The sequence below is a fragment of the Stenella coeruleoalba genome, assembly GCF_951394435.1.
Source record: "Stenella coeruleoalba genome assembly, chromosome: 14".
In the NCBI taxonomy this organism is placed as follows: Eukaryota; Metazoa; Chordata; class Mammalia; order Artiodactyla; family Delphinidae; genus Stenella; species Stenella coeruleoalba.
Genome location: NC_137160.1, coordinates 81,451,455 through 81,476,402, shown reverse-complemented (window position 1 = coordinate 81,476,402; position 24,948 = coordinate 81,451,455). Strand labels below are relative to the sequence as shown.

Below are 24,948 nucleotides of genomic sequence, written 5' to 3'. Positions count from 1 at the left end.
TCTGTCAGTGCCATTTTTCCAACAACATTTGCTTACTTCGTGTCTCTGTGTCACATTTTGGTAACTCTTGCAATATTTCAAACTTTTTCTTTATTATATATTTGTTATGGTAATCTGTGCTCAGTGATCTTTGATGTTACTATTGCAAAAAGATTGACTTGCTGAAGACTCAGATGGTGGTTAGCATTTTTTAGCAATAAAGTATTTTAAAATATATACATTTTTAGACATAATGCTATTACACACTTAATAGACTACAGTATAGTGTAAACATAAGTTTTATATGTACTGGGAAACCAAAAAATTCATGTGATTCGCTTTATTGCAATATTCACTTTTTTGCAGTGGTCTAGGGCAGAACCCACAATATCTCTAAGGTATGCCTGTAGTTCTTTTATTAAGTCCATTTACATTTTAAATGAGGAGTTTTATTGAAAGGATATTTAGAACATTAAAGGAAATATGCTGTTTTGGAAATCCAAGGATCAGAACTATAGTCTCTCTGGAGCAGGTAGAGGTACTATACTTCTCTGCCGAGCATTTTGGCTCAGGGAAGCTTCAGGAACCTTAGCAGGAGCTTGTGGATAATGATGATGAATGTGATAGTAATAGCATTTATCAAGTGCTTTCTGTGTGCCAGGCACTGTTACATTACTCATTCAGGCCTCGTAACCACCCAGTTAGATAAACCACCCTTTACACAGATGAGCAAATAAAGGTACAGAGGGGTAAAGGACTTGCCCAAGGTTACACAGCTGGTAAATGGCAGAGCCAAGTTCTTCATACTCATACTACACCAATAACATGGCTCAGTGAATCACTCTGTATTGGCTTCTCACTGTGCCTGCCACCAGCTGTGTGTCTGCCTGTTTCTTTTCTCCATCTTTTAGTTTCTCCCCATTCTTTGGATTGGCATACTTGTAACCTTAGCTCGCTTATGGCTCCTCATTGTTCATATCTCACACTGTAGCCTTTCTCTCTACATATATGTTGACGTTTTCACTATAACTGCCCTGTTTTCTCTGCCTTTTCTAATTTAAACTCCTGGTGCAGCTCCTCTCTTTTGGGGGCAGTTTTCCACACCAGACTACCTCAGAGATTACTGGCTATCCTTGGGTCAGACCGAGGATCCATCCTTAGTGTAACCGGCTATGCTTGTGGGTAAGGATCAGAAGAAAGGAGGGTGATATGGTACTAAATATGGCTGCCTAGAGAATTTTCCTTCTGGAGAGGCTATGGGTACTTTGGGTACTTTACTTCAGGGGTCCCCAACCCCTGGGCTGTGGACTGGTACTGGTCTGTGGCCTGTTAGGAACCGGGCCACAGAGAAGGAGGTGAGCAGCAGGCAGGCGAATGAAGCTTCATCTGCCGCGCCCTATTGCTCCCCATCGCTGGCATTACTGCCTGAACCATCCCCCACCCTGCCCTGGTCCGTGGTAAAATTGTCTTCCTCAAAACTGGTCCCTGGTGCCAAAAAGGTTGGGGACTGCTGTTTAACATCTTTACTACACCACCCATTATCCTATTATTAACAGCTGAACAGTGTTCATCTTTGCATTTTATCCTTGTCCTCTTATATATACTTTTTCTACATGGTTGGAATGGTAGTATACATTGCGTTTAATTACTTTAAGGTTCTATTCAGTTAATATATTTCCCTTGTTTGCCATAGTCTTTATAATTATTCTTTTCAACAAATAAAAGTGACATCAAGTGCCTTTCGATAGCCTAAGTTAGAGGGAATGAGGTCCCAAACTAGTGTTGGTGGAAGGAATGGACAAGAAGGAATAGATCTGAATGGTATATGGAAGAACACTAATTACAGACAAGGGAACAAGAGATAGCAAGATAATTTTGAGGTTTGAAACCACTAACAGTGCAGATTAGGGATGAGGAAGAGCTAGTTTTGGTGGTAGCAGTGGACGAAGAAGAGGAGAAATGATGAATTTCTTATAGACACTTCAAAGTTAATATCCAGCAAGAGTTCAGGAGAAGATATCGGGGCTCAAGTTGAAGTGTGTAATCATCTGCCTAGATGTGATGTTTGATCATAGCTCAGGAGAAGATGCAGTTACCGAAAAGAGCATGGAGTAAGACTAGATGAAGTCTGAGAAGACTTCAGGAAAGACCCTCTTGGGTTTTGGTTTAATACTATATGATGCAAATGAAATTACTTCATGTACTTAGAGTTTATTTTTGTTTTTTGTGTTTGGGGTTCTTTTTTGCCACAACACGCAGCTTGTGGGATCTTAGCTCCCTGACCCTGGGTGGACCCTCAGCAGTGAAAGCATGGAGTCCTAACCACTGGACCACCAGGGAATTCTCTATTTTGGGAGTTAAAAAAAATTTGCTATTAAGGTCCTTACAGTAATATCTACCAGAGTTGTGAGTGTCTGGTTTATAGAACCACGTTTAGGACAATGTAGTTGTTCAATAAACATTTGTTGACTTTATTAACAGAACATTTTTAAAAGTATTTTAAAAATCAAGTATAAATATAAGTGGCAAGAATCTTCTAGAGCTAGAAGCAGACCTCTACAGAATTATATAAATAATTATTATTGAGCCCTCACAGTGTTCTCTTAATGCTTTCTCATTCATGCATTTAATATTCACAACTATAAAATATTTTCAGATTGTCCTTAGATAAGGAAATTGAAGCTTAGAGAAGTCAAATAACTTATTTAAGATGACTTAAGTGTTGGCACAAGAACTCAAACTGCAGTCTCTGTGAGTTCAAAGCCCTCTTCCTCTATATTGTGCCATTCTGCTTCACACTTGTTAATTCTTTTGAAATATATTGATAATTTATTAGTTCAGTAAAAGAACCATTTAATGTATGAAACTAAAGTGTGCCATCTGTCAGTCTTGGGCCATTTAGTACATATGTCACATAGATTTAGGATAAGCTTTATCCTAAATGTCAGCAGGTGAAAAGCAAAGGGTACCAACTGTGCTAATTACAGGGAGACAATATGGATAGAATGATTTAAGAACATGGGCTAGAGAATCAGGCAGACCCTAGATAACTTTGGGTAGATGACTTCATCTCTATAAACTTCAGTTTCCTCACCTGTAAACTACTCCCTTCTTAATAGGGTGGTTGTAAAATTAAATAACACATATAAGGTACTTTGCAACAGCAATGACTAATACATAAGGACTTTTAAAAAAGGTATTTATCATTATAACTATTAAAAAATGGTTTTAAAGGAAGGAATACTATTGCTTTTCAACTAAATTGTTTTCTAAGTAAAATCATATACCAGATCTTTAATTCTGCAAAGTCATTTATTATAGGGACTTCCCTCGTGGTGCAGTGGTTAGGAATCTGCCTGCCAATGCAGGGGACAGGGGTTCGAGCCCTGGTCCGGGGAGATTCCCACATGCCACAGAGCAACTAAGCCCGTGCACCACAACTACTGAGCCAGTGCTCTAGAGCCTGTGAGCCACAACTACTGAGCCCACGTGCCACAACTACTGAAGCCCACACACCTAGAGCCCGTGCTCCACAACAAAAGAAGCCACAGCAATGAGAAGCCTGCGCACCGCAACAGAGTAGCCCCTGCTCGCTGCAACTAGAGAAAGACCGCGTGCAGCAACGAAGACCCAACGCAGCCAAAAATAAATAAAAAATAAATAAATAAATTAGAAAAAAGTCATTTATTATAATAATGTAACCAGAACCTGCAGTTCATTTTTATACAATTTAACTAGGTTTCTCTGTATGTCAAGTACTTCCTGCCTCTTCCATTACGAAGAAATATAGCTGTCTCACTACTATTCTCAAATAATACAACTCTCCAGTTCTTAACACATTCATCAAGTCAAGGGGCGCCTAGGTCCTCTAAGCATTTTCATCTCTGTCTTCTGCCATGTTGAAAAGTAATGGGTACCGAGTTTCAGTTTTAGAAGATGAAAAGAGTTCTGGAGATGGATGGTGGTGATGGTTGCACAGCAGTGTGAAGGTACTTAATGCCACTGAACTGCACACTTAAAAATGGTTTAAGTAATAATTTTTATTTTATGTATATTTTACCATAATTTAAAAAATCTAAGAGTATAGAACTTGCCCACATTTTCATTAACTTTTTAGTTTTTTTCAATGTTTGAATTCAGTGCAGTTGGTGAGTCCTTGATGCCCATTTTGCTTAGCTCCATGTGTTAATCTCCCACATCCATGTATAGTTCTTTTTTTTTTCGCTGCATTGGGTCTTCGTTGCTGTGCACGGGCTTTCTCTAGTTGCGCCGAGCCGGGGCTACTCTTCATTGCGGTGCGTGGGCTTTTCATTGCAGTGGCTTCTCTTGTTGGGGAGCACAGGATCTAGGCGCGCAGGCTTCAGTAGTTGTGGAGCGTGGGCTCAGTAGTTGTGACTTGAGGGCTCTAGAGCGCAGGCTCGGTAGTTGTGGTGCACGGGCTTAGTTGCTCCGTGGCACGTGGCATCTTCCTGGACCACGGATCGAACCCATGTCCCCTGCATTGGCAGGCAGATTCCTAACCACTGCACCACCAGGGAAGTCCCTATAGTTCTATTTTTACCCAGAAAACTTTTGTAATAAAAAGTATACTGAAAAAACAAGCTGCTTCATTGACTTTAAGCTGTTGCCAAATATTAACTGAAATTCATAATTGTTCTCTGCTTTGAATAGTGTTTATTTTTAACTTGTGTAAGTATATTTAACACTCAAAACTACACAGATGTATTATCCTATTGTTAAAGTCCAGGAGTTCTTAAAAATACTTTATACTTCTTGCTTTCATGGACAACTCTCAAATATTTAGGAAATTTTATAGTGAAGTGTTAGTACATTTCCATTCTTTTTATTTGCATTTTGTTATAAATTTGAATATTCATAACTGTTTGAAAATCTCAAGACTTTGAAAATCACAACTTATATTTATCTAAATCTTTTATAATTATCTAGAGTTAGATAGCATCTTGAAAATCTTCATGTTTGTTTTTTTAGATGCCGTTCCATAAATTATAAATTTATATGTAATTAAATGACATAATACATATAATTGCTAATATATGGGAAAAAGCTAAAATACTTGTTTTAGAGTATATATACAATGTGGTAATTATTGATTTCACTGAAATATTTCTTGTTGATTGCTTTTTCTTATAGAAGTAAAACCATGCTCTTGGCCAGAATTCAAACTGTAAGGAATTGGTTAAGGGAAAGAATAGAAATTATTTCTCTCTCTACACTCCACCCCTAGCATACTCCCCAGAAATAATAACTGATAACAGTTCCTTATATATTTTCCAGAAATTTTCTGAAAATTCATGAATGGATAATTATTTATTGGCTACCTGAAGTTTGATCTCCACACCTTTGTTCTTACTCTCTAAAAACAACAAAAGCTTTTTTTTTGGTGGGGTGCCAGAAGTCAACTCTGAGTGATACTAATGTTTGCTTCCTCTTGTTTGCATTTGCCTGCTATACTTTTGCCCATCTTTTGCTTTCAGCTTTTAAAAATTTACCTTGTTTTAGGTGTGTCTCTGAATAGATCTTGAACTGTGTTTTGTGTTGTGACATAATCTGAAACTTATTTTAATAAATAAGTTTAGCCAATTCATATTTATTGATATGTAGACATATTTGGTCTTTGTGCATTTTATGTTTTGCTTCTGACTTTAAATCCTATAAAAATAAATTCCTCTGTTCATTCTCTGTGTCTGTGTCTCTCTCCCATATTTTCTGGCTCTGGTTTTGCTCTACTGGTTATATCTGTAATGCCACCATTAATCATCCATTTCTGTTGATAGTATGTATTAATCCCCACTATGAGTAGTGATGAAATTGGTATTTTTCCTCTAACTTCTCCTTCCCTTTGCTTTAGCACCTAATTTTGGTCATTTGTATTGTCTTTCTTACTGTTTGCCTTTATACTTGTAATATGCTTATACTATGACTTGATTCATCAGGTTTAAATTATATCTTTTGACATTCCCCCATCCATCCCCAGCAATTAAAAATTGAGGAAGCTGGCTTATTCATTCTACCTTCCACCTTCTTTTCCCCTTCCCCTCCCTGCAGGTTTTATGGTATCGTGTCTACACTGTCAGGGCATATAACATTTATGTTCTGTTCTATTACCCTAGTTCCCACTTTTGTCTTTAGTATTATACCTGTACTTGTCAGATTCAGTGCTCATTAACAATCCTCTCACTGCCCATTTTCCTACTTTTTATTGTCTCTCATTTGTTTTCTAGTAGAGTCCTCAAAGCTTAGTAGAGCAATATTACCTGATGAGTTCTTGCAAATCTAGAATTTGTTGCCTTAAATATTTCAACAACTGCTTGATTGAGCATAAAAGCCCTTACATCATGCTTTCTTTCCTTGAGGATTTTTAAAGTGTAGCTCCACAGTCTTTGAGAGTTAAGTGTGGCCATGGAGAGAGCTGAGGCCAACATAATTTTTTTAGTGACCTGATCCGGAAAAGAATGTATTTTCCAGTTGTTGAGTGCTGGGTTCTCCATGTGTTTGTCAGATCAAGCTTCTTAAATGTGTTGTTCAAAACTTCCTGGTGAATGGGGACTTGTGGTGTAATGAGTATAGAGTTTCAGTTTTGCAAGGTGAAAAGAGTTCTGGAGATTGGTTGCACAATAACGTGAATGTTTTTAATACAGCTGAACTGTAGCCTTAAAAATGGTTAAAATGGTAAATTTTATGTGTATTTTACCACAATTTAAAGATTCCTGGTTTTTAAAAAAAACACTTAAAATTATTCATTTTATCATTATTTTATGACTCTTTATTCCTTGCAGTGCTTTTTGTCTAGGAGCTTTATTTTGTCTGCTGTTAACGTAAGTGTGGCAGCTTTCTTAGGATTAGTGTTGCTTGGTATGTCTTTTTATTTGTTCACTTTCAGCTTTCTACGTCCTTATTTTTGTCCTATGTAAGTCTCATAAATAGCATATAGTTGGATTTTGTGTGGATATAGTTTCTTACATCCAGTTTGAGAATCTTTTTTTAAGAAAATTTTTATTGGAGTATAGTTGCTTTACAGTGTGAGAATCTGTCTTTTAATTGGTGAGTTTAGTCCCATTTACTCTTATTATTGATACATTGGAATTTATTTCTATTTTGTACATCCTATGTACTGTGCTTTTCTATGTTTCTTTTCCTCTTTCTGCCCTCCGTTGCACCAATCCTGTTTTCTTTATATTCTTTTTTCCCTTTATTTCCCTTTCTATCTTCTTCTATTCTGATATTGTTTACTCTTAAATTTTTAACATATTTTTCCTGCCTAAAGTTAATCAGCTGAACAATTGTTAATCTCCTGAACAATACAGGAACCTCAGAATAATTTAACACCCTCTCCTGCCTTACACATGTGTTGTTATCCTGTGGTATTTTATTTCCATTTTATTTCTTCATCTCTAAAAGTGGTTGTCATGGTGGTCATTACTGTTATAATTACTACTTCGTACAGTCATTTCCTGTTTAGATTTACCCACATATTTAGCAGTTCTCACCATTGCTTCATGTACTTTATTCCTTACTTCTGGATTCAGTTTCCTTCTTCCTAAAATGAAATTTCCTTGCTTTATTTTTTTTTTCTTTTAGTAGTTCTCTTAGTAAAGAATCATTGCCAAAAGTAAACCATCTTTGTTTTTCTTCTTAAATAGTGACTTGGTCAGAAAAAAAAATTATTTTCATTGCTTTCTGCTTTCTCTTGTTGTGTTGAGGGATCTGCTATCGGTTTAATTCTCATTTCTTTTTAGATAATGTCTTCCCTATATATAGTTTTAATTTTTGTTATAGTCACTAGTTTGTTTTATTATTTAGATTCCACAGAAAAGTAATATTGTACAGTATTTGTCTTTCTCTTTCTGACTTATTTCACTAAGCATAGTACCCTCCAAGTTCATCCACGTTGTTGTAAATGGCAAAATTTCATTCTTTTTAATGGATGAGTAGTATTCTATTGTGTGTGTGTGTGTGTGTGTGTGTGTGTGTGTGTATATATATATATATATATATATATATATATATATATATATATACCACGTCTTCTTTTTCCATTTGTCTCTTGATTGACACTTAGGTTGCTTCCATGTCTTGGCTATTGTAAATAATGCTGCTATGAACATTGGGATGCATATATCTTTTCAAATTAATGTTTTCATTTTCCTTGGTTATATACTCAGGAGTGGAATTGCTGGATCATGTGGTAGTTCTATTTTTAGTTTTTTGAGGAACCTCCATACTGTTTTCCACAGTGGCTGCACCAATTTACATTCTCATCAAAAATGTACAAAGGTTCCCTTTTCTCCACATCCTTACCAATATTTGTTATTTGTGGTCTTTTTTGATAATAGCCATTCTGACAGGTGTGAGGTGATATCTCATTGTGGGTTTGATTTGTATTTCGCTGATGATTAATGATATTGAGCATGTTTTCATGTTCCTGTTGGCCATCTGTATATTTTCTTTGGAAAAATGTCTTTTCAGGTCTTCTGCCCATTTTTTAACTGGTTTTTTTTTTTTTTGAGTTATATGAGCTGTTTATATATTTTGGATATTAACCTCTTATTAATGATACCATTTGTAAATGTTTTCTCCCATTCAGTAGGTTATCTTCCATTTTGTCCATGGTTTCCTCTGCTATGCAAAAGCTTTTAAGTTTAATTAGGTCCCATTGGTTTATTTTTGCTTTTGTTTCCTTTGTTTTAGAAGACAGACCCAAAAAATATGGCTGTGATTTAGGTCAAAGAGTGTTCTGCCTATGTTTTCTTCTGGGAGTTTTATGGTTTTTTACATTTAGGTTTTTAATCCATTTTGAGTTTATTTTTCTTATTAGTTTTTTTTTGTTTTAACATCTTTATTGGAGTAAAATTACTTTACAACGGTGTGTTAATTTCTGCTGTGTAACAAAGTAAATCAGCTATACATATATGTATATCCCCATTTCTCCTCCCTCCCACCCTCCCTATCCCACCCCTCTAGGTGGTCACAGAGCACCGAGCTGATCTCCCTGTGCTATGTGGCTGCTTCCCACTAGCTATCTATTTTACATTTGGTAGTGTATATATGTCCATGCCACTCTCTCACTTTGTCCCAGCTTACCCTTCCCCCTCCCCATGTCCTCAAGTCCATTCCCTACATCTGCATCTTTATTCCTGTCCTGCCCCTAGGTTCTTCACAACGTTTTTGTTTTTTTTTCAGATTCTATATATATGTGTTAGCATATGGTATTTGTTTTTCTTTTTCTGACTTACTTCACTCTGTATGACAGACTCTAGGTCCATCCACCTCATTACAAATGACTAAATTTCATTTCTTTTTATGACTGAGTAGTATTCCATTATATATATGTGCCACATCTTCTTTATCCATTCATCTGTTGATGGACACTTAAGTTGCTTCCATGTCCTGGCTATTGTAAATAGTGCTGCAATGAACATTGTGGTACATGACTGCTTTTGAATTATGGTTTTCTCAGGGTATATGCCCAGTAGTGGGATTGCTGGGTCATATGGTAGTTCTATTTTTAGTTTTTTAAGGAACCTCCATACTGTTCTCCATAGTGGCTATATCAATTTACATTCCCGCCAACAGTGCAAGAGGGTTCCCTTTTCCATTTTGAGTTTATTTTTGTACATGGTGTGAGGAAATGTTCCAATTTCATTCCTTTACACTTAGCTGTCCAGTTTTCCCATCACCACTTATTGCAGAGACTGTCTTTTCTCAATTGTATATTCTTGTCTCCTTTGTCATAGATTAGTTGGTCATAAGTGTGTGGGTTTATTTCTGGGCTCTCTATTCTGTTCCATTGATCTATGTGTCTGTTTTTGTTGCCAGTACCATACTATTTTGATTACCATAGTTTTGTAGTATAGTCTGAAGTCAGGGAGTATGATACCTCCAGCTCTATTCTACTTTCTGAAGATTGTTTTGGCTATTCAGGGTCTTTTGTGTTTCCATACAAGTTTTAAAATTATTTGTTCTAGTTGTGTGAAAGTAACATTGGTATTTTGATAGGGATTGCCTTAAATCTGTAGACGGTTTTAATATTTTTGTCTTTGGTGTTGTCCAGTTTCACTGCCATGATCTAAGTATAGATTTAGTTTTATCTGCTCTGCTGAAATATGTGCTTTTTTGTCTCCCATTAATTCTGGAAAAATTCTACATGATATCTTCAAATATTCTCTCCCCTGGTCTTTCTAGTCTGTTCTTCAGCAACTCCTGTTAGATATATGTTAGACGTATTTATTCTGTTCCCTGTTGTTTAACCTCATTTTCATATTTTCATCTCTTTGTCTCTCTCTGTGATGAATTTTTTTTTTTTTTAACATCTTTATTGGGGTATAATTGCTTTACAATGGTGTGTTAGTTTCTGCTTTATAACAAAGTGAATCAGTCATACATAAACATATGTTCCCATATGTCTTCCCTGTTGCGTCTCCCTCCCTCCCACCCTCCCCATCCCACCCCTCCAGTCTGTCACAAAGCACCGAGCCAATATCCCTGTGCCATGCGGCTGCTTCCCACTAGCTATCTACCTTACTGCGTTTGTTACTATGTATATGCCCATGACTCTCTCTCGCCCTGTCACAGCTCACCCTTCCCCCTCCCCATAACCTCAAGTCCGTTCTCTAAGAGGTCTGCGTCTTTATTCCTGCTTTACCCCTAGGTTCTTCATGTCATTTTTTTCTTAAATTCCATATATATGTGTTAGCATACGGTATTTGTCTTTTTCTTTCTGACTTACTTCACTCTGTATGACAGACTCTAGGTCTATCCACCTCATTACAAATAGCTCAATTTCGTTTCTTTTTATGGCTGAGTAATATTCCATTGTATATATGTGCCACATCTTCTTTATCCATTCATCCGATGACGGGCACTTAGGTTGTTTCCATCTCCGGGCTATTGTAAATAGAGCTGCAATGAACATTTTGGTACATGACTCTTTTTGAATTTTGGTTTTCTCAGGGTATATGCCCAGTAGTGGGATTGCTGGGTCATATGGTAGTTCTATTTGTAGTTTTTTAAGGAACCTCCATACTGTTCTCCATAGTGGCTATATCAATTTACATTCCCGCCAACAGTGCAAGAGGGTTCCCTTTTCCATTTTGAGTTTATTTTTGTACATGGTGTGAGGAAATGTTCCAATTTCATTCCTTTACACTTAGCTGTCCAGTTTTCCCATCACCACTTATTGCAGAGACTGTCTTTTCTCAATTGTATATTCTTGTCTCCTTTGTCATAGATTAGTTGGTCATAAGTGTGTGGGTTTATTTCTGGGCTCTCTATTCTGTTCCATTGATCTATGTGTCTGTTTTTGTTGCCAGTACCATACTATTTTGATTACCATAGTTTTGTAGTATAGTCTGAAGTCAGGGAGTATGATACCTCCAGCTCTATTCTACTTTCTGAAGATTGTTTTGGCTATTCAGGGTCTTTTGTGTTTCCATACAAGTTTTTAAATTATTTGTTCTAGTTGTGTGAAAGTAACATTGGTATTTTGATAGGGATTGCCTTAAATCTGTAGACGGTTTTAATATTTTTGTCTTTGGTGTTGTCCAGTTTCACTGCCATGATCTAAGTATAGATTTAGTTTTATCTGCTCTGCTGGAATATGTGCTTTTTTGTCTCCCATTAATTCTGGAAAAATTCTACATGATATCTTCAAATATTCTCTCCCCTGGTCTTTCTAGTCTGTTCTTCAGCAACTCCTGTTAGATATATGTTAGACGTATTTATTCTGTTCCCTGTTGTTTAACCTCATTTTCATATTTTCATCTCTTTGTCTCTCTCTGTGATGAATTTTGGATAATTTCTTCAGCTCTGTTTTTTAGTTCATTCTTTCATCTCCTGAGCCAATCTTATGTTTATGTCACCTACTTAGTTTTTAATTTCAGTGACTTTTTTTTTCGTTTTTGTCTATTTTTACTCACTGTGCCTTTTTTAGTCTTTTATTTTCAGTTCCTCCTTTATAACTTTAATTATTTTAAGCATACTTATTTAATAGACTTTCTTCTAGTATTCGAAGTTCCTGGAGGTATAGTCCTGCTGTGTGTTTTATATCTTCTGATTCTCACTCATAATGGATTGATTGTTCCTTATATATTTATACTTTTGGATTGTGAGTTTATCTTTAGTAGGGTTTTGTCTCTTGAGTCCTGGCAGCTAAGATGGAGGGTGTGTCCCTCCAGAGTGGTTTTGCTGTTGTTCTGCCAGGTGTTTTAGGACTATCACAAGCTTGGAGCTAATTTGAGTTAATGTCTCAGCTTGGGAGTTCTTAGACCACGTAGGTAGGGTAAATCCAAATCCCAAACCTGCCTGAGGACAGACTCCTTTTTTCCATCCTCCTCTGAAGTAGCATAACTGCATTTACTGATCAGTTTGGCCATAAAACTCACAAACAAAAAAAGGCTTTCATATACTATAGTATCTTCATCTCACTGACAGGCCCAGCAGCTACCCAAGTACACAGCCTCTGTTGCCCCTTCTCATGTCAACCATGAGAGCCTTAGATGTCTGTAGGTCACTTTGATTCACAAAAGCCATGGCTCCTTTTTCCCACCAGTCTTTTATACTGTGCTAGTCACCCCAAACCAGATGCAGTCCCACACAGCAGAAGCACCACACAATATTACCCATTTATGTTAACTCTCCAGTTCCCAAGGAAACTGTGCTGTGTGAAACCATTCCCAGTCTGGCCTGAATCAATCCAGGCCTGGTGTTAACCCTTTATTCACAGGTTTCCAGGTCTTTTGCCCTGCCTGGAGATAATAATCATTCTGTTATCAAGATTGGCTCCCAACTCCTTCACCAAGTGTAGCCATAGGCTGTCATCCTTTGTTTCTAGTCCTGGTAATTCCTTTTACTTCCTTGAGAGTTCAGTTAGCTCTGGATCTGAAAGGATGTTTGCCCTGCCTTATCAAGCATTTGTTGATACTTTTAGCATTTCCAGGTGTCGGTAGAAGAAGATTTTCAAATTATCAGTTTCAAAATATTATGTTAGAAGAAAGTGTGAAACTACTCAAATAGCCTGAATTCAAATTCTAACACGTCTTTCCAGCAGTACAATCTTTTACAAGATACTTGTCCTTGCACGATGTGGGGATATTAATACCTACCTCAAGAGGTTGTTTTGAGACTTAGTTATTGTTAAAGGTAAAGCTCAAACACCCTTAACATGGTTTACAAAGTTCTGATCAGGCCTCTGCCAAAGTCTTCAGCCTCTTCTCACATTTCCCAGACATGCTCCAGTATAATAAACTACTTATATGTCCTAAATTGTCCTTCTTCTCTCTAGTTCCAAGTCCAAGACTTCATACATAGTGTTCCTTTTTTTATGAACATTCTCCTCCTCTTGTCCCTTCTAACTATGCTTACTAATCCTTCGTACCTCAGCTTAGATATCAATTTCTCCAGCAGGTTGTCCGCACTGATCCCCAAGCCTGGGTTAGGTCCAGTGAGCGTCCCACGTGCTCCTGTAACACCTTGCATTCATCCATCATAGCACTCAGCCTGTTTACTTGTCTGAGCATTACTTGAGGGGAAGGATTTTTGGCTGTTTTGCTCGCTGTTTTATTCCCAGCTTCTAACAGAGAGCCTGGCACACAGCTTAATACATGGCAGCTATTGTTTTTATCAGCACCTTCATCTGTCATAATTCTCAAATGTCTGATTGTTGTATAAATAACTCGTAAGTATGCCAAGAAGCTTAGAGTTAAGTTACAAGACTGACAAGGGCATGTATTGTTTCAGAGCCACATGTTAGGCCTTTGTTTTTTACTTATTCAATTAATTACCCTTTTCATACTAGGAATTAACCCAGGAGTGTGATGAAAAGAAATCCCAGTATGATAGCTGTGCAGCAGGCCTTGAAAGTAATCGGTCCAAATTAGAACAGGTAAGAAGACAGTTTTTATTTTAACAACTTAGCAGAAACTGCCTGTATATGCGTATTTTCACTACCAATGTCAAAAGATTCCCAAATCTTTACCCTCATCCCGAGTCTGTCTCCTAAGCTGCAGAGATTTTTATTTCTTCAGACTTGATGTGTACATACTAAATTCTCCATCTACACCCCTACCGCCAGAGTCCAGGCCCCCTAGACTCGCACTGTAACCTCCCACCTACTCTCCCCTTCCACGCTTGCCTTCCTAAGGTTTATTCTCCATAGAGCAGCCAAAGAAACCTATACAGCAGTTAGGCTACCCTCCACTGGCTTCCTGTTGCACTTAAAATCTAACTTCAGAACTGTGGTCTATAAGGCCCTACCTGCTTCCATGAACTTTCATATCCACGTGCTCTACTCCTCGCCCACAGGGCCCCAGCCACACTGGCCGCCTTCGTGTACTTCAAACAGGCCAAGCTTGTTTTCACCTTGGGGATTTTGCATGTATTCTTCTCTCTCTGGGATACTCTACCACCAACTATTTGCCTTGATCTCTCCTTTTCACCTTTTAGGTCTCACCCTAAATGTCACATCCTCCTAGAGGTCTTTTCTGATCACCTAATATTGCCCACTCAGTCACCCTATCACATTCCACTGCAGAATTTTCTTCATGGCACTTTTTCCCATCTGAAACTACCTTCATTACATGTTTCCTTGTTTATGTCTGTTTCCTCTACTTGAATGAGAGCAGGGACCTGTCTTGTTCACTCCTCTGTCCCAGCACCTAGCACAGAGCTGGGCACACAGTAGGTACTTAATAAATAACTAAACTTATAGGTTGTAGAGCGATATGAGTGGTCTCTAGAAAAGATTGCAACCTAGTCTATTATAATAAAGTTTCGGTTGCAGAAGAGGAAATACTCTGATGGTATGTCTTTTGTTGTAAATATAGTCATCCTTTCTGTATCTGATTATTCTTTCGATAATGTTGCCCATTTAAAATTATATACATTAGGAAGTCAGAGGACTCCGTGAAGAATGTCTTCAAGACGAAAGTAGATACCATTATACAAATTGTATGATTAAGGTAAGACAAAGAAAGTGGATCAAAAACTTTTCTGAGATTTTTCTGTATCAAGGACTTAACCTAAAGCTTAGTCTTTCCACTTAGAACCTAGAAGTACAACTTTGTCGTGCTACTGATGAAATGAAGGCATATGTCTCTTCTGATCAACAAGAAAAAAGAAAGGCAATTAGGCAAGTAATTTTGTTGTTTTTATATTGAGTTACTTAATGTTTTAATCTATAGAAGTTTTATAAATAAGATGGAATTATACAAAGTCAGAGTACTTAAATAAGCATATAGTAAGATATTATCTAGGATTAAATCTTGTTAAACATCTTCTGGATAGTCCAGCCCTGCTGACTAAGTAAGAATACATATAATTTTTCTTGCTTGCTTGCTTACTTTTTTATTGTGGCAAAAGGTAAATAACATAAAATTTGCCATTTTTAAGTGTATAATTAAAAGTGTTGCATTGATTACATTAAAAATATTATGCAACCATAACCACTATATATTACCAAAACTTTTTCATCACCCGAAACAGAAACTCTTACAACCATTAAGCAGTTAATCCCCATTACCCCCTCCTCAGGAATACGTATAATTTCATAATTGCTTTTTTAAAAGCACTAAGGTTGGTCTATTTTTCAAGTCCTACATGGCCTGGACTCTGGTTGTTGGCCTGCTCATTGTGCAGTGTGAGTGACTGCATTTCAGCTAGAAACTGTGTGACTGCGGTGTGTCAGCCTTTAAAGCAAAGAAGGGTGTATAAATACTACTAGTCCTTATATGGTGATTTTTTCTTTTTGTAATCCTAGCTTGCAGCATATTGTAATAAATCAAATGCTGTCTTAAAAAATACGTTTATAGTTGAATTGCTAGCTTTGATAAAATGCAGTAATGAACAAGATAAGCTTTCTTTGCCCCTAATCGTAATTCAAATGTTTTGCTTTTACCATTCGGTAAGAACTCAAATGAAGTGTAGGATTCACACTTATTCTAGACTGCAGTTGAGATTTCTAGTGGCATATACATTAATATTACAAAAAGGAATTTAAGAAATAGAATGTTTTGCAAAGTCTAAATTTTTTTTATATAATGCAGGCCAGACCAAAAATATCCTATAAATAGGATATTATTTTTTAATAGTCTAACATATTAAACATACAGGCACTTCCCTGGTGGTCCAGTGGTTAAGAATCCCCCTGCAATGCAGGGGGACACAGGTTCGATCCCTAGTCAGGGAACTAAGATTCCACATGCCGCAGAGCAACTAAGCCCACATGCTGCAACGACTGAGCCTGCGTACTCCAGAGCCCACGTGCCACAACTAGAGAGCCCGTGTGCTGCATGTACTGAAGCCCGCGCGCTCTGGAGCCTGCGCGCCACAACTAGAGAGTCCGCGCACTGCAACGAAAGATCCCAAATGCCGCAACTAAGACCCGACACAGCCAAATAAATAAATAAATATTTTTTAAAAATAATAAGTCTACATTAAAAAAAACATACTGAATGTACTTATACAAATTCTTTCATTGAATGTAAACTTTGCTCATTAAATCTGTATAGTCAATGCTAATATTTCACAAATGTGAGAAGTTAATTTTGTTCTTGAAAAATAAGTTTTAGAAATTGTTTCTTTTCTTCCAAAGTGATCAATATAAATAGTAAAAAAGGAAATATAGCTCCTGAACTATTGGTTTTCTTATCAGTTTTCTAGCTAGATATTCCTCTTCATCATTTTAAAAATCATTGTAAACCTTTACCATTCCTCAGTTTTCCAATAGAAAAATACTGTGCCCTGACTAGAGTAGTACATGATAAGAATGTTAAGAATAAAATGGAGTTAATTATACTCTAAACTCACTGATACATGTTTAAAATATTATGACTATGGTAGACACAATATTTTTAATGTTATTTCATTTTCTACTTTTATGGTACTTCCTGGTAAGGCCAAAGGTGTAAGAAATTAGCTTGGTTTTGAAAGATCATCTGCAAATTTTAATTTTACTTAAAGAGGCAGCATATTATATATCAAAGTACTAGAGAGAGACCATAAAATTGTTTCTAACCTGATTTTTCCAGTTCCTAGTTTTGTGACCTTGGACAAATCATTCCTCATCTATAAAATAAGGAGAATAGTATATACCACAGAGGTTCAAGTTAAATATAATGTATGCAGCAGTATTTTAGAAATGATATAGTATGAATTCCTAGAGGGCAAGGACCCTGTCTGTCCTGTTTTCTTTTTGAAATCCCAGGGCATGCTTGGTACATAACAGGTGCTCTGTAATTATTTCTTGAATAAATTCATTGAATAAATTAAAATTACATATTACTGTTATGGGGAAAGAGCATGTGCCTGTCGATTTCTTGATAAAATATAAATGGAAATTCTAAAACAGTTTGGACATTCCTCGGGCCTAGGGTAATAAATGAATTATTTAAAGCTCTCTTAATAATAACCATACATTCTTCTTGAGGGATATGTCATTTAGTTCCTCCCAGCTTTTTTTCATTGAAGAGCTAGAAAGGTAAACAATTTTGACTTAGTGTCTCATAAATTTTAAGGGCAAAATGAAGGTTCATCAAGATTGTGTCTATTCCCTTCCATTCTTATTCCTGTGCACAAATTCTACCTTCACTTCAGCTCTGTAAGGGCTTCAGGTACTTTTGATTGCCATTCTCTCTGTTCTAATCATGTTTACCTCCCTTTTGACATAAATGCAAATCTTTCTTCACTTAAGCTGCTAGAGTTTGTGGTTTATGATTTCTTAGATTCCTAATTTTGTGTTGTTTAATTTCTTGTTAAGTACTACTGTGTAGCTTTACACAGAAATATAGTCTTTTTCCATACAAATTTGAGGTCTAAAGTCTCTTATCTTCTTGTCACTGGTTCCTTTGTCCTTGGTTCCTGTGTCCTCATCCTTCAATCTTTGTCCTTAACACTTCAAATCTCATTTTTTGTCTTATATAATATTAAAATATAATTATACCTTTGTTTAAAAATACAATACGTTATTTGTATTTCTATTTTTACATTAAAAATTTGTAACTTTTTTAGCTTACAAAAGAAATACTTATAAAAACAAAAAGTAACCATTATCAAGTATAGCACACAGAAATTGAATGTTGTCCACACTGCCATACCTCATAAATGTCTACTGTTAATATTTTGTTGTATATTATCCCATATTCTTTTCCCATGCTTTTGCTAATATGTCTGTATATGTGTGTATACATAAATAAAATTAAGCTACATATACAGTTTTTTTCTTAATAATTTATCTAGAATTTTTTCCACTTTAGTATTTATAGATCTACCTCATTCTTTTTTTACAACTCTGTATTATTCCTTTGAACGGATGTACCATAATTTATTTAAACATTTCCCCGTCTATCAACATTTAGTTGGTTGCAGATTTTCACTACTATAAGCAATGGTGAAGTAATAGTCTTTGCTTTCATCTTTATTAACTTGTGAGAGTTTTTCTGTAGGATGACTTCCTAGAAGTTGGATTGCTGGGTTAGATGCTATTTAATGTTTTTTAAAAATGTGTATCCTTTCTCTCTTCTGCAAACCTCTTTAAAAAAAAAGTGTAATTTAAGCAAATGGATTACCATTGATTTAAGTGTAGATTAACTGGAAATGGTACTTAACTTCTTACATGATATTTTGCCTTGGTTTTTTCCTTATATTACTGTTTATTAGATGAACTGACTAAAGATTGGAAAAGGGAGTGTTTGATAATGGGTTTCATTCTGACTCTAGTACTCTATAAACTGTATTGTCTAATATATTTAGATAGATATGTTAATTTATAATTTAGTTGTATGATCAAATCGATTGAAGTAAATGTAAACTAAATCATTATGTTTACTCCCCAGGGAACAGTATACCAAAAATATTGCTGAACAGGAAAATCTTGGAAAGGTAAGAATGCATTTTTTTTTTGGCTGCGTTGGGTCTTCGTTGCTGCACGCAGGCTTTCTCTAGTTGCAGCGAGCAGGGACACGGGCTTCTCATTGCTATGGCTTCTCTTGTTGCGGAGCACGGGCTGTAGGCACACAGGCTTCAGTAGTTGCAGCACGTGGGCTCAGTAGTTGTGGTATGTGGGTTCTAGAGCACAGGCTCAGTAGTTGTGGTGCACGGGCTTAGTTGCTCCGTGGCATGTGGGATCTCCCTGGACCAGGGATCAAACTTGTGTCCCCTGCATTGGCAGGGGGGGTTCTTAACCACTGCACCACCAGGGAAGTCCCAAGAATGTTGTTTTTTTTAATGTGTCTATTCAGGCTTTCAGTACATGTTTATGCCATTGTCATTTTTTAAGGTTATAGAGGAAATTGGAACTTTCTTACTCCCTTTCAAAGATGAAGACTCTTCTTTAGGAATTTAGTTTTATAAAAGTGAAGGCACATGAATTTGGGAGGAGGGGGGAAATCCAGTTTTAAATAACAAAGAGTTCATGCGTAACAAACAAAATGCCACGTTTAATGAACTACAAGTTTCAGTTTATTCCCAGGTATCTGGGAATACTGGGATTATACTTATAAGTGTAAACTTATTCATTTATTTTATTTAATAAACGCAAATGAGCCAGGGGCTAGTTTAAGTCCTTTACAAACATTGATTCAATTAATACAAATAATCGAAAAACTTTACTTAAGATACTCACTCTCTACCTGCCAGTCTTATATGAGGGCTACTAAAAATAGGAGCATGTGATTGAGTCTTGTTTTCTCAGTTCTCTGAGCCACTCCTAGTAGAAGAGGTGGTGGGGCCTTGAACATCAGGACTTAAATGACTAATTGATTTTTCTAATTGATTCTAATCTTCAATGATTTTAAATCCATGTTGCATAGTGAATGCTAACCATGCTTCACTATACGCCATTTTATCTGTTCTTTACTTAGTTTCACTGTTGAAAATTGAAGTTCCTTATTAGTTTTTCTAATAGGAGTGTCAAGTTTGTAGCATCAGAGTTAGAAATTGTTGGCTGCAGTTTTTCATTTAAAATACTGATTATATGTGGGTGTCTAATTTCAACGTTCAAATATTCTTGAGGCTGCAGCCTGGAAATGATTTTATATACATATATAGGCTTGTCCATCCTAATAGTACAAATGAAAAATATGGCTTTGTTTCAGTCTTAATGCATTGTACAGTTTAGCTATTGGTCTGACTCAATAAATTGGTGATAGTAAAATTATTCATTCTTACTTTCATTTGAGTCATTATTAAAAACATATTTACATATATCTGCTTTTACATAAAAGCTGAATTAGCTCCCATAAACCTGTAAGTAATATTCTAACGATGAACTTCAGAAAAACAAATAGTGTAGAAAGCAATGAAGTAATTGCTAAGTAGACTTTTTAAAAGTCTTTTTGAGAAAAACTTTAAAAAGAACTAAAAAAATAAAAGTTTTTATTATGGAAAATTTCAAGCCTAAATAAAAAATTGAGGAAATAATGTAAAGAACTCACATGTAACCATCACTCAACTTCAGTAATTAAATTTGTGACCAGTCTTGTTTTATCTATAGTCCCACTCCCAGATTTGCCCATTTTTAGGCAAATCTCAGAGATTTAATTGTTTTATCTGGTCATATTTCAGTATGTATCATAAAGACTCTTTTTTTAAACATAACTGCAATACTATTATCATGCCAAAAATAATTTAACAATAATTGCATAATACCCAATACCCAGTCAGTGTTCAAACTTCACCAATTGTCTCATAATTTCTTAATGGTTTATTTGTTCAGATCAGGATCCTAATAAGAGTTCATACATTGCTATTATTTGATATATTTCTTAAGTCCCTTTTTCTCTAGGTTACTAGTCCATCTTTTTTCTTTACAATTTATTTGTTGGAAGAAAAAAAAACCTGATCATTTGTCATTTTCCAGCATTCTGAGCTTTGTTGATGGCCTCCCTGTAGTGTCAGTTAGCATGTTCTTCTGTCCCCAGTATGTCCTGTGAATTGGCAGTTGGGTTTAGAGACTTGATTAAATACGATTCAATATTTGGGAAGCTCTCTTTTTGTAATGTAGGCAGCCAATGAAAATCACTTCCTCAGTCCATTAATTCATTAGAGGTTGCAGAACAGTCATATTCTAATTATGTTGTTCCTTCTTCATTTATTGGCTGGAATAATTCTGTTAAGAGCATCTTACCAACTCTGGTTACTCTAAAGTACAGGTCATATAGGAAAGGCAGAATAACTGCTTGATTTGTTTATTACTGGTTTTCAAAATGATGAGTTCATTTTTTATCATGCTTTAAAAGTATGTTTATAACTCCCAGATTTAACATGTTTTATATGTTTCAATCCATTGCAATTATTATTATTATATTTATTTTTATTTATTTTTATTTATTTAATATTTATTATTATTCCTATCCAAATTGCCCCATGTTTGGCCAGTGGAAGCCTCTTGAAGTCAGCTCCTGAATCCTTTTGAAACAATCCTACTAGGTTTTGATGGATTTTTTATTTTCTGGAATGACAAAATGTTCCAGACAAAAGTCTCATTCTGTACATTTCCTGTCCCCAATCTGGAATCAGCCATATCTATAAAAAGTGTTCATCTGTTCTTTTTGTATGAACTGTGAATAGATGTCCATCATATTAATCTAAGTAAAAAGAAACATTAAAGCTGATTCTTCCATTTCATCAGAGAAATTGAGTTCTGTACACCTTATTCCATTTATGAAATGACATGCCATACTCAAAAGGAAAAAATAATTTTCATATTTGAACTTATGTGTTTGAATCAAGTTGTACATTCATTTGTACAGTGTTTTAACTAGAGATTTTGGGGGCTTTAGGATTTAGTATGATTGTCAATAATTGACTTTCATCCAGGTATTTCATAAATAATATAATTTTTTATATGAAAATATTCCTCTATTTCATTTGTTTTGAAAAGTATCTGGATGGATGCTATGTGTAGAGAAATATTTGTCAAACTTTGAATCCTTTCAAAGACCCAAACTTAATTGCTAAATATGATTAAAGGTTATTCTTTCCCCTTCCAGTGTAGTGTTTTACTGCAGGATTTGGGGGGAAAGCAGTAGCAGCAGTCTGACGTCAAGCATGTTCCAGCAAAATGAGCCACTGATTAGTTCATGCCCCGATTGTCAGGCTGTATCATTTAAGAAACAAAGCTTCTTGATCCTCTCACTCCTAGAGTGGATCTAAATTTTCAAGGCAAACACAGAACATACCTAGGCTTTGAAACTGACAATAGCATATGCCTTCCAAACCAGCAAAGACTGGACATCCACAGACCTCCTCATGCCAACTGAGTTTCTGAAATTAGACCAAGCTATAGTGCTACAATTCACACTATCATATACTAGAATTTGCCTTACCAAGATGGAATATTGTACTGAAAGTTGTAACTTTCCTCCTCCTGTACCACCTCTTCCTTTTAAGAACAATGAAATCTGTGACAAGTATTTTTTGTACATTGCAACTATCCACAAAATAAATCTGTAATAAGTGACAGTAATATAATATTTCTGATACAGACAGTCCCCACCTCCTGTCTTTGGTTCTTTAAATAACTTTTTATAGGTTGTTAGGATTTTGACAAGGAAATTATTCCAATAATATAAGAAAAGTTACAGTTAAGTAGTACCTTAATCTTAAAATCATGCTCAGTACTCTTGATCTGACTTACTACTTTTGTTTTAGTTTATGAGGATAAAAAAATTTGTTGTAAGATACTTTATTTGTAACATAGACTTAAATAGATGTATTTGCATGCCAGGCATTGTGTCAAAAAATTGCTGGTTATGTTTAAATTATATTTTCTTAATTCTCTTTTGTTTCCTGTTGCTATTTGCTGTTAACTTTGCTTTTCATTAACCATAGATGGAGAGGGCAGTCTTTAGTAAGCGTTTTGAACCTGGCCTCAGTTTAGTTTAGCCTCTTATTTGGGCAAGTACCAATGACCAGCCTTTTCACTTATGTGCTTAGGTCACCTGTTAAATCAACCGCGTATACTAAAAGAGGAAAAGATGGAAATGTTCCTGTGTAATCTGTTTCTGTGTCTTTGCTTGTTTTTCTGCCCTTCTTGGTGATTTCTCACACTGTGTCAGTGTATGTATTTCTGTCACACTGTTTCCTTATGTGTGTACTATCATCTCTGTTTTTCGCTTCTTTCCTTCCTTCTTTTCTTTCCTCTCATTGTCTCTGACTTTGTGCCTCCCTTTCTTTGTCACTCTCCTCAATTTGCCATAATACAGAACCAAAGTATAGTTTTGCAATGTATTGAAAAATGTTCTTATTCCTATTTATAATTTTAGAGTCAGTAAGTAGAACAATTTTGGCAGGTGGAACTATATAGGCTAGTAGTAACAAAAACAACTCTGATAAGGATTTGGGCCTTTTTAGAATATCACTAGACCTTCTCCCTGAGGAATATTTACATACAATTTGATTTATTTGGGTATAGAGCATACCCTTAGAGCATACTGATTCAGGAAAGAATACAGTATTTAATAATAATAACATGTATAACACATGGTAGTTTATAATTTTTTCCATATCTATTGTCATGTGGAAAAAATAATCTTATAAAGCAGATACTTTTATAATTACCCCTATTATTAGCCTTAATTAACAATTGAGAAAACTACAGTCCAGAGAAATTGTCTTCCCTACAGCTAGTGACAGAGCCAGAGTTGGAACTCAAGTCTTCTGACTTCCAAAATCTGCATATTTTTATATACCATGTTACTGCTCCACTTTCCAGATTCCCTTTATTTTTTTCCCCCCTTCCTTTCTTTTACATTTTTCTGTTCTTTTTAAATTCAGGTTGTCCTAGATCTATCATAAATTTAGTTAACTTTTATCATCTTCGTTTTCATCTATCATAGGAGAACCTGGCTTAGCTATTATTCATCAGATGTACAAAGCATACCATATTCTTCTGATTAGAACAATAGAAGTAAATCCGTATATGAGATTTAATTATTCTTGATTTTTTTTTTAACAATAGAAACTCCGGGAAAAACAAAAAGCTGTACGAGAAAGTCATGGTCCCAATATGAAACAAGTGAAAATGTGGCGTGATTTTGAACAATTGATGGAATGTAAGAAACAGTGCTTTCTGAAACAACAAAGCCAAACTTCCATTGGTCAGGTAATTCAGGAGGGAGGAGAGGACCGGCTGATACTCTGAGTTCATGTGTCATTGTTTGGGGTTTTAGCTGATACTGCTAGCTATAAGCATAATCCCATGGTGTATTCCCTTTCTTGAAAGTGATTTGTACAACATTTTGCTTTCAGATTAGCCATTCCCTATTAAGTTTTCTTGGAAAATAATGTTAAGGTAGATTTAGGTTTTAAAAGTTTTTTAATATGGAAAAGAGTCCTTTATTTTTTTGCTTAGTTTAGACATAGTGATGTCTTCTGTGTTTTATGAGGCAGGAGACTGAGTTTACTATCTGTAAATGTAAACATATGTCCATTAAGAAACATGTAGGTTTTTTTAAACATACTAACCCAGTGGCTTAATGTTTTTCTTAATCTTTTTTTAACTTTAGAGGAATCTTTTAGGAATTAATATCTCTTGTTTTGAAGAAACATTTATCTGAAGTTCAGCAATTCCTACAGTTTCACTTCAGTTTCTTTTTCTTATGTAAAATTCAAGAAGATTTATTATTTTGAATAACATATTTGTTCTATTTGTATCATTTAAACACAAATAAAACTTGGTGCACATATCATGGCTATTTATTTAAAATTTATATAGTGTAAATTTTTATTCTTTTTTAAGTAAGTATTTATGTTATAGCACTGTGTTAAATTTAAGGATTATTACTTATTTTCACCAAAAGTCTAATATAGTATTTAGGTTTGGGGGACTATTATTTTAAATATAAGAAATTGTCGAAGTGCCTCAAGTTCTCTGCTTCATCTGGACAAGGTATTTGAAGATTTCTTTGGTTTTTCCTTAAAGAAAGGTACTAAATTCATATGCCACCCTTTACTTCA

The 24,948-nt window shown here is 35.5% G+C and overlaps 1 protein-coding gene across 4 annotated transcripts in view; it reads left to right on the top strand.

The window, feature by feature from the left end:
* The window catches only part of IFT81 (intraflagellar transport 81), a 105,961-nt gene extending 81,265 nt beyond the window's left edge, over nt 1–24,696 (top strand). For all 4 annotated transcript variants that reach the window (XM_079942315.1, XM_079942314.1, XM_079942316.1 and 1 more), the window contains 5 exons: nt 13,793–13,879; nt 14,883–14,954; nt 15,039–15,124; nt 18,825–18,870; nt 23,951–24,696. In XM_079942315.1, the coding sequence (XP_079798441.1) occupies nt 13,793–13,879; nt 14,883–14,954; nt 15,039–15,124; nt 18,825–18,870; nt 23,951–24,133 (474 nt within the window). In that variant the 3' untranslated portion in view covers nt 24,134–24,696. The remainder of the gene's footprint in view (nt 1–13,792; nt 13,880–14,882; nt 14,955–15,038; nt 15,125–18,824; nt 18,871–23,950) is intronic.
* The last annotated feature ends 252 nt before the right edge of the window (nt 24,697–24,948 follow it).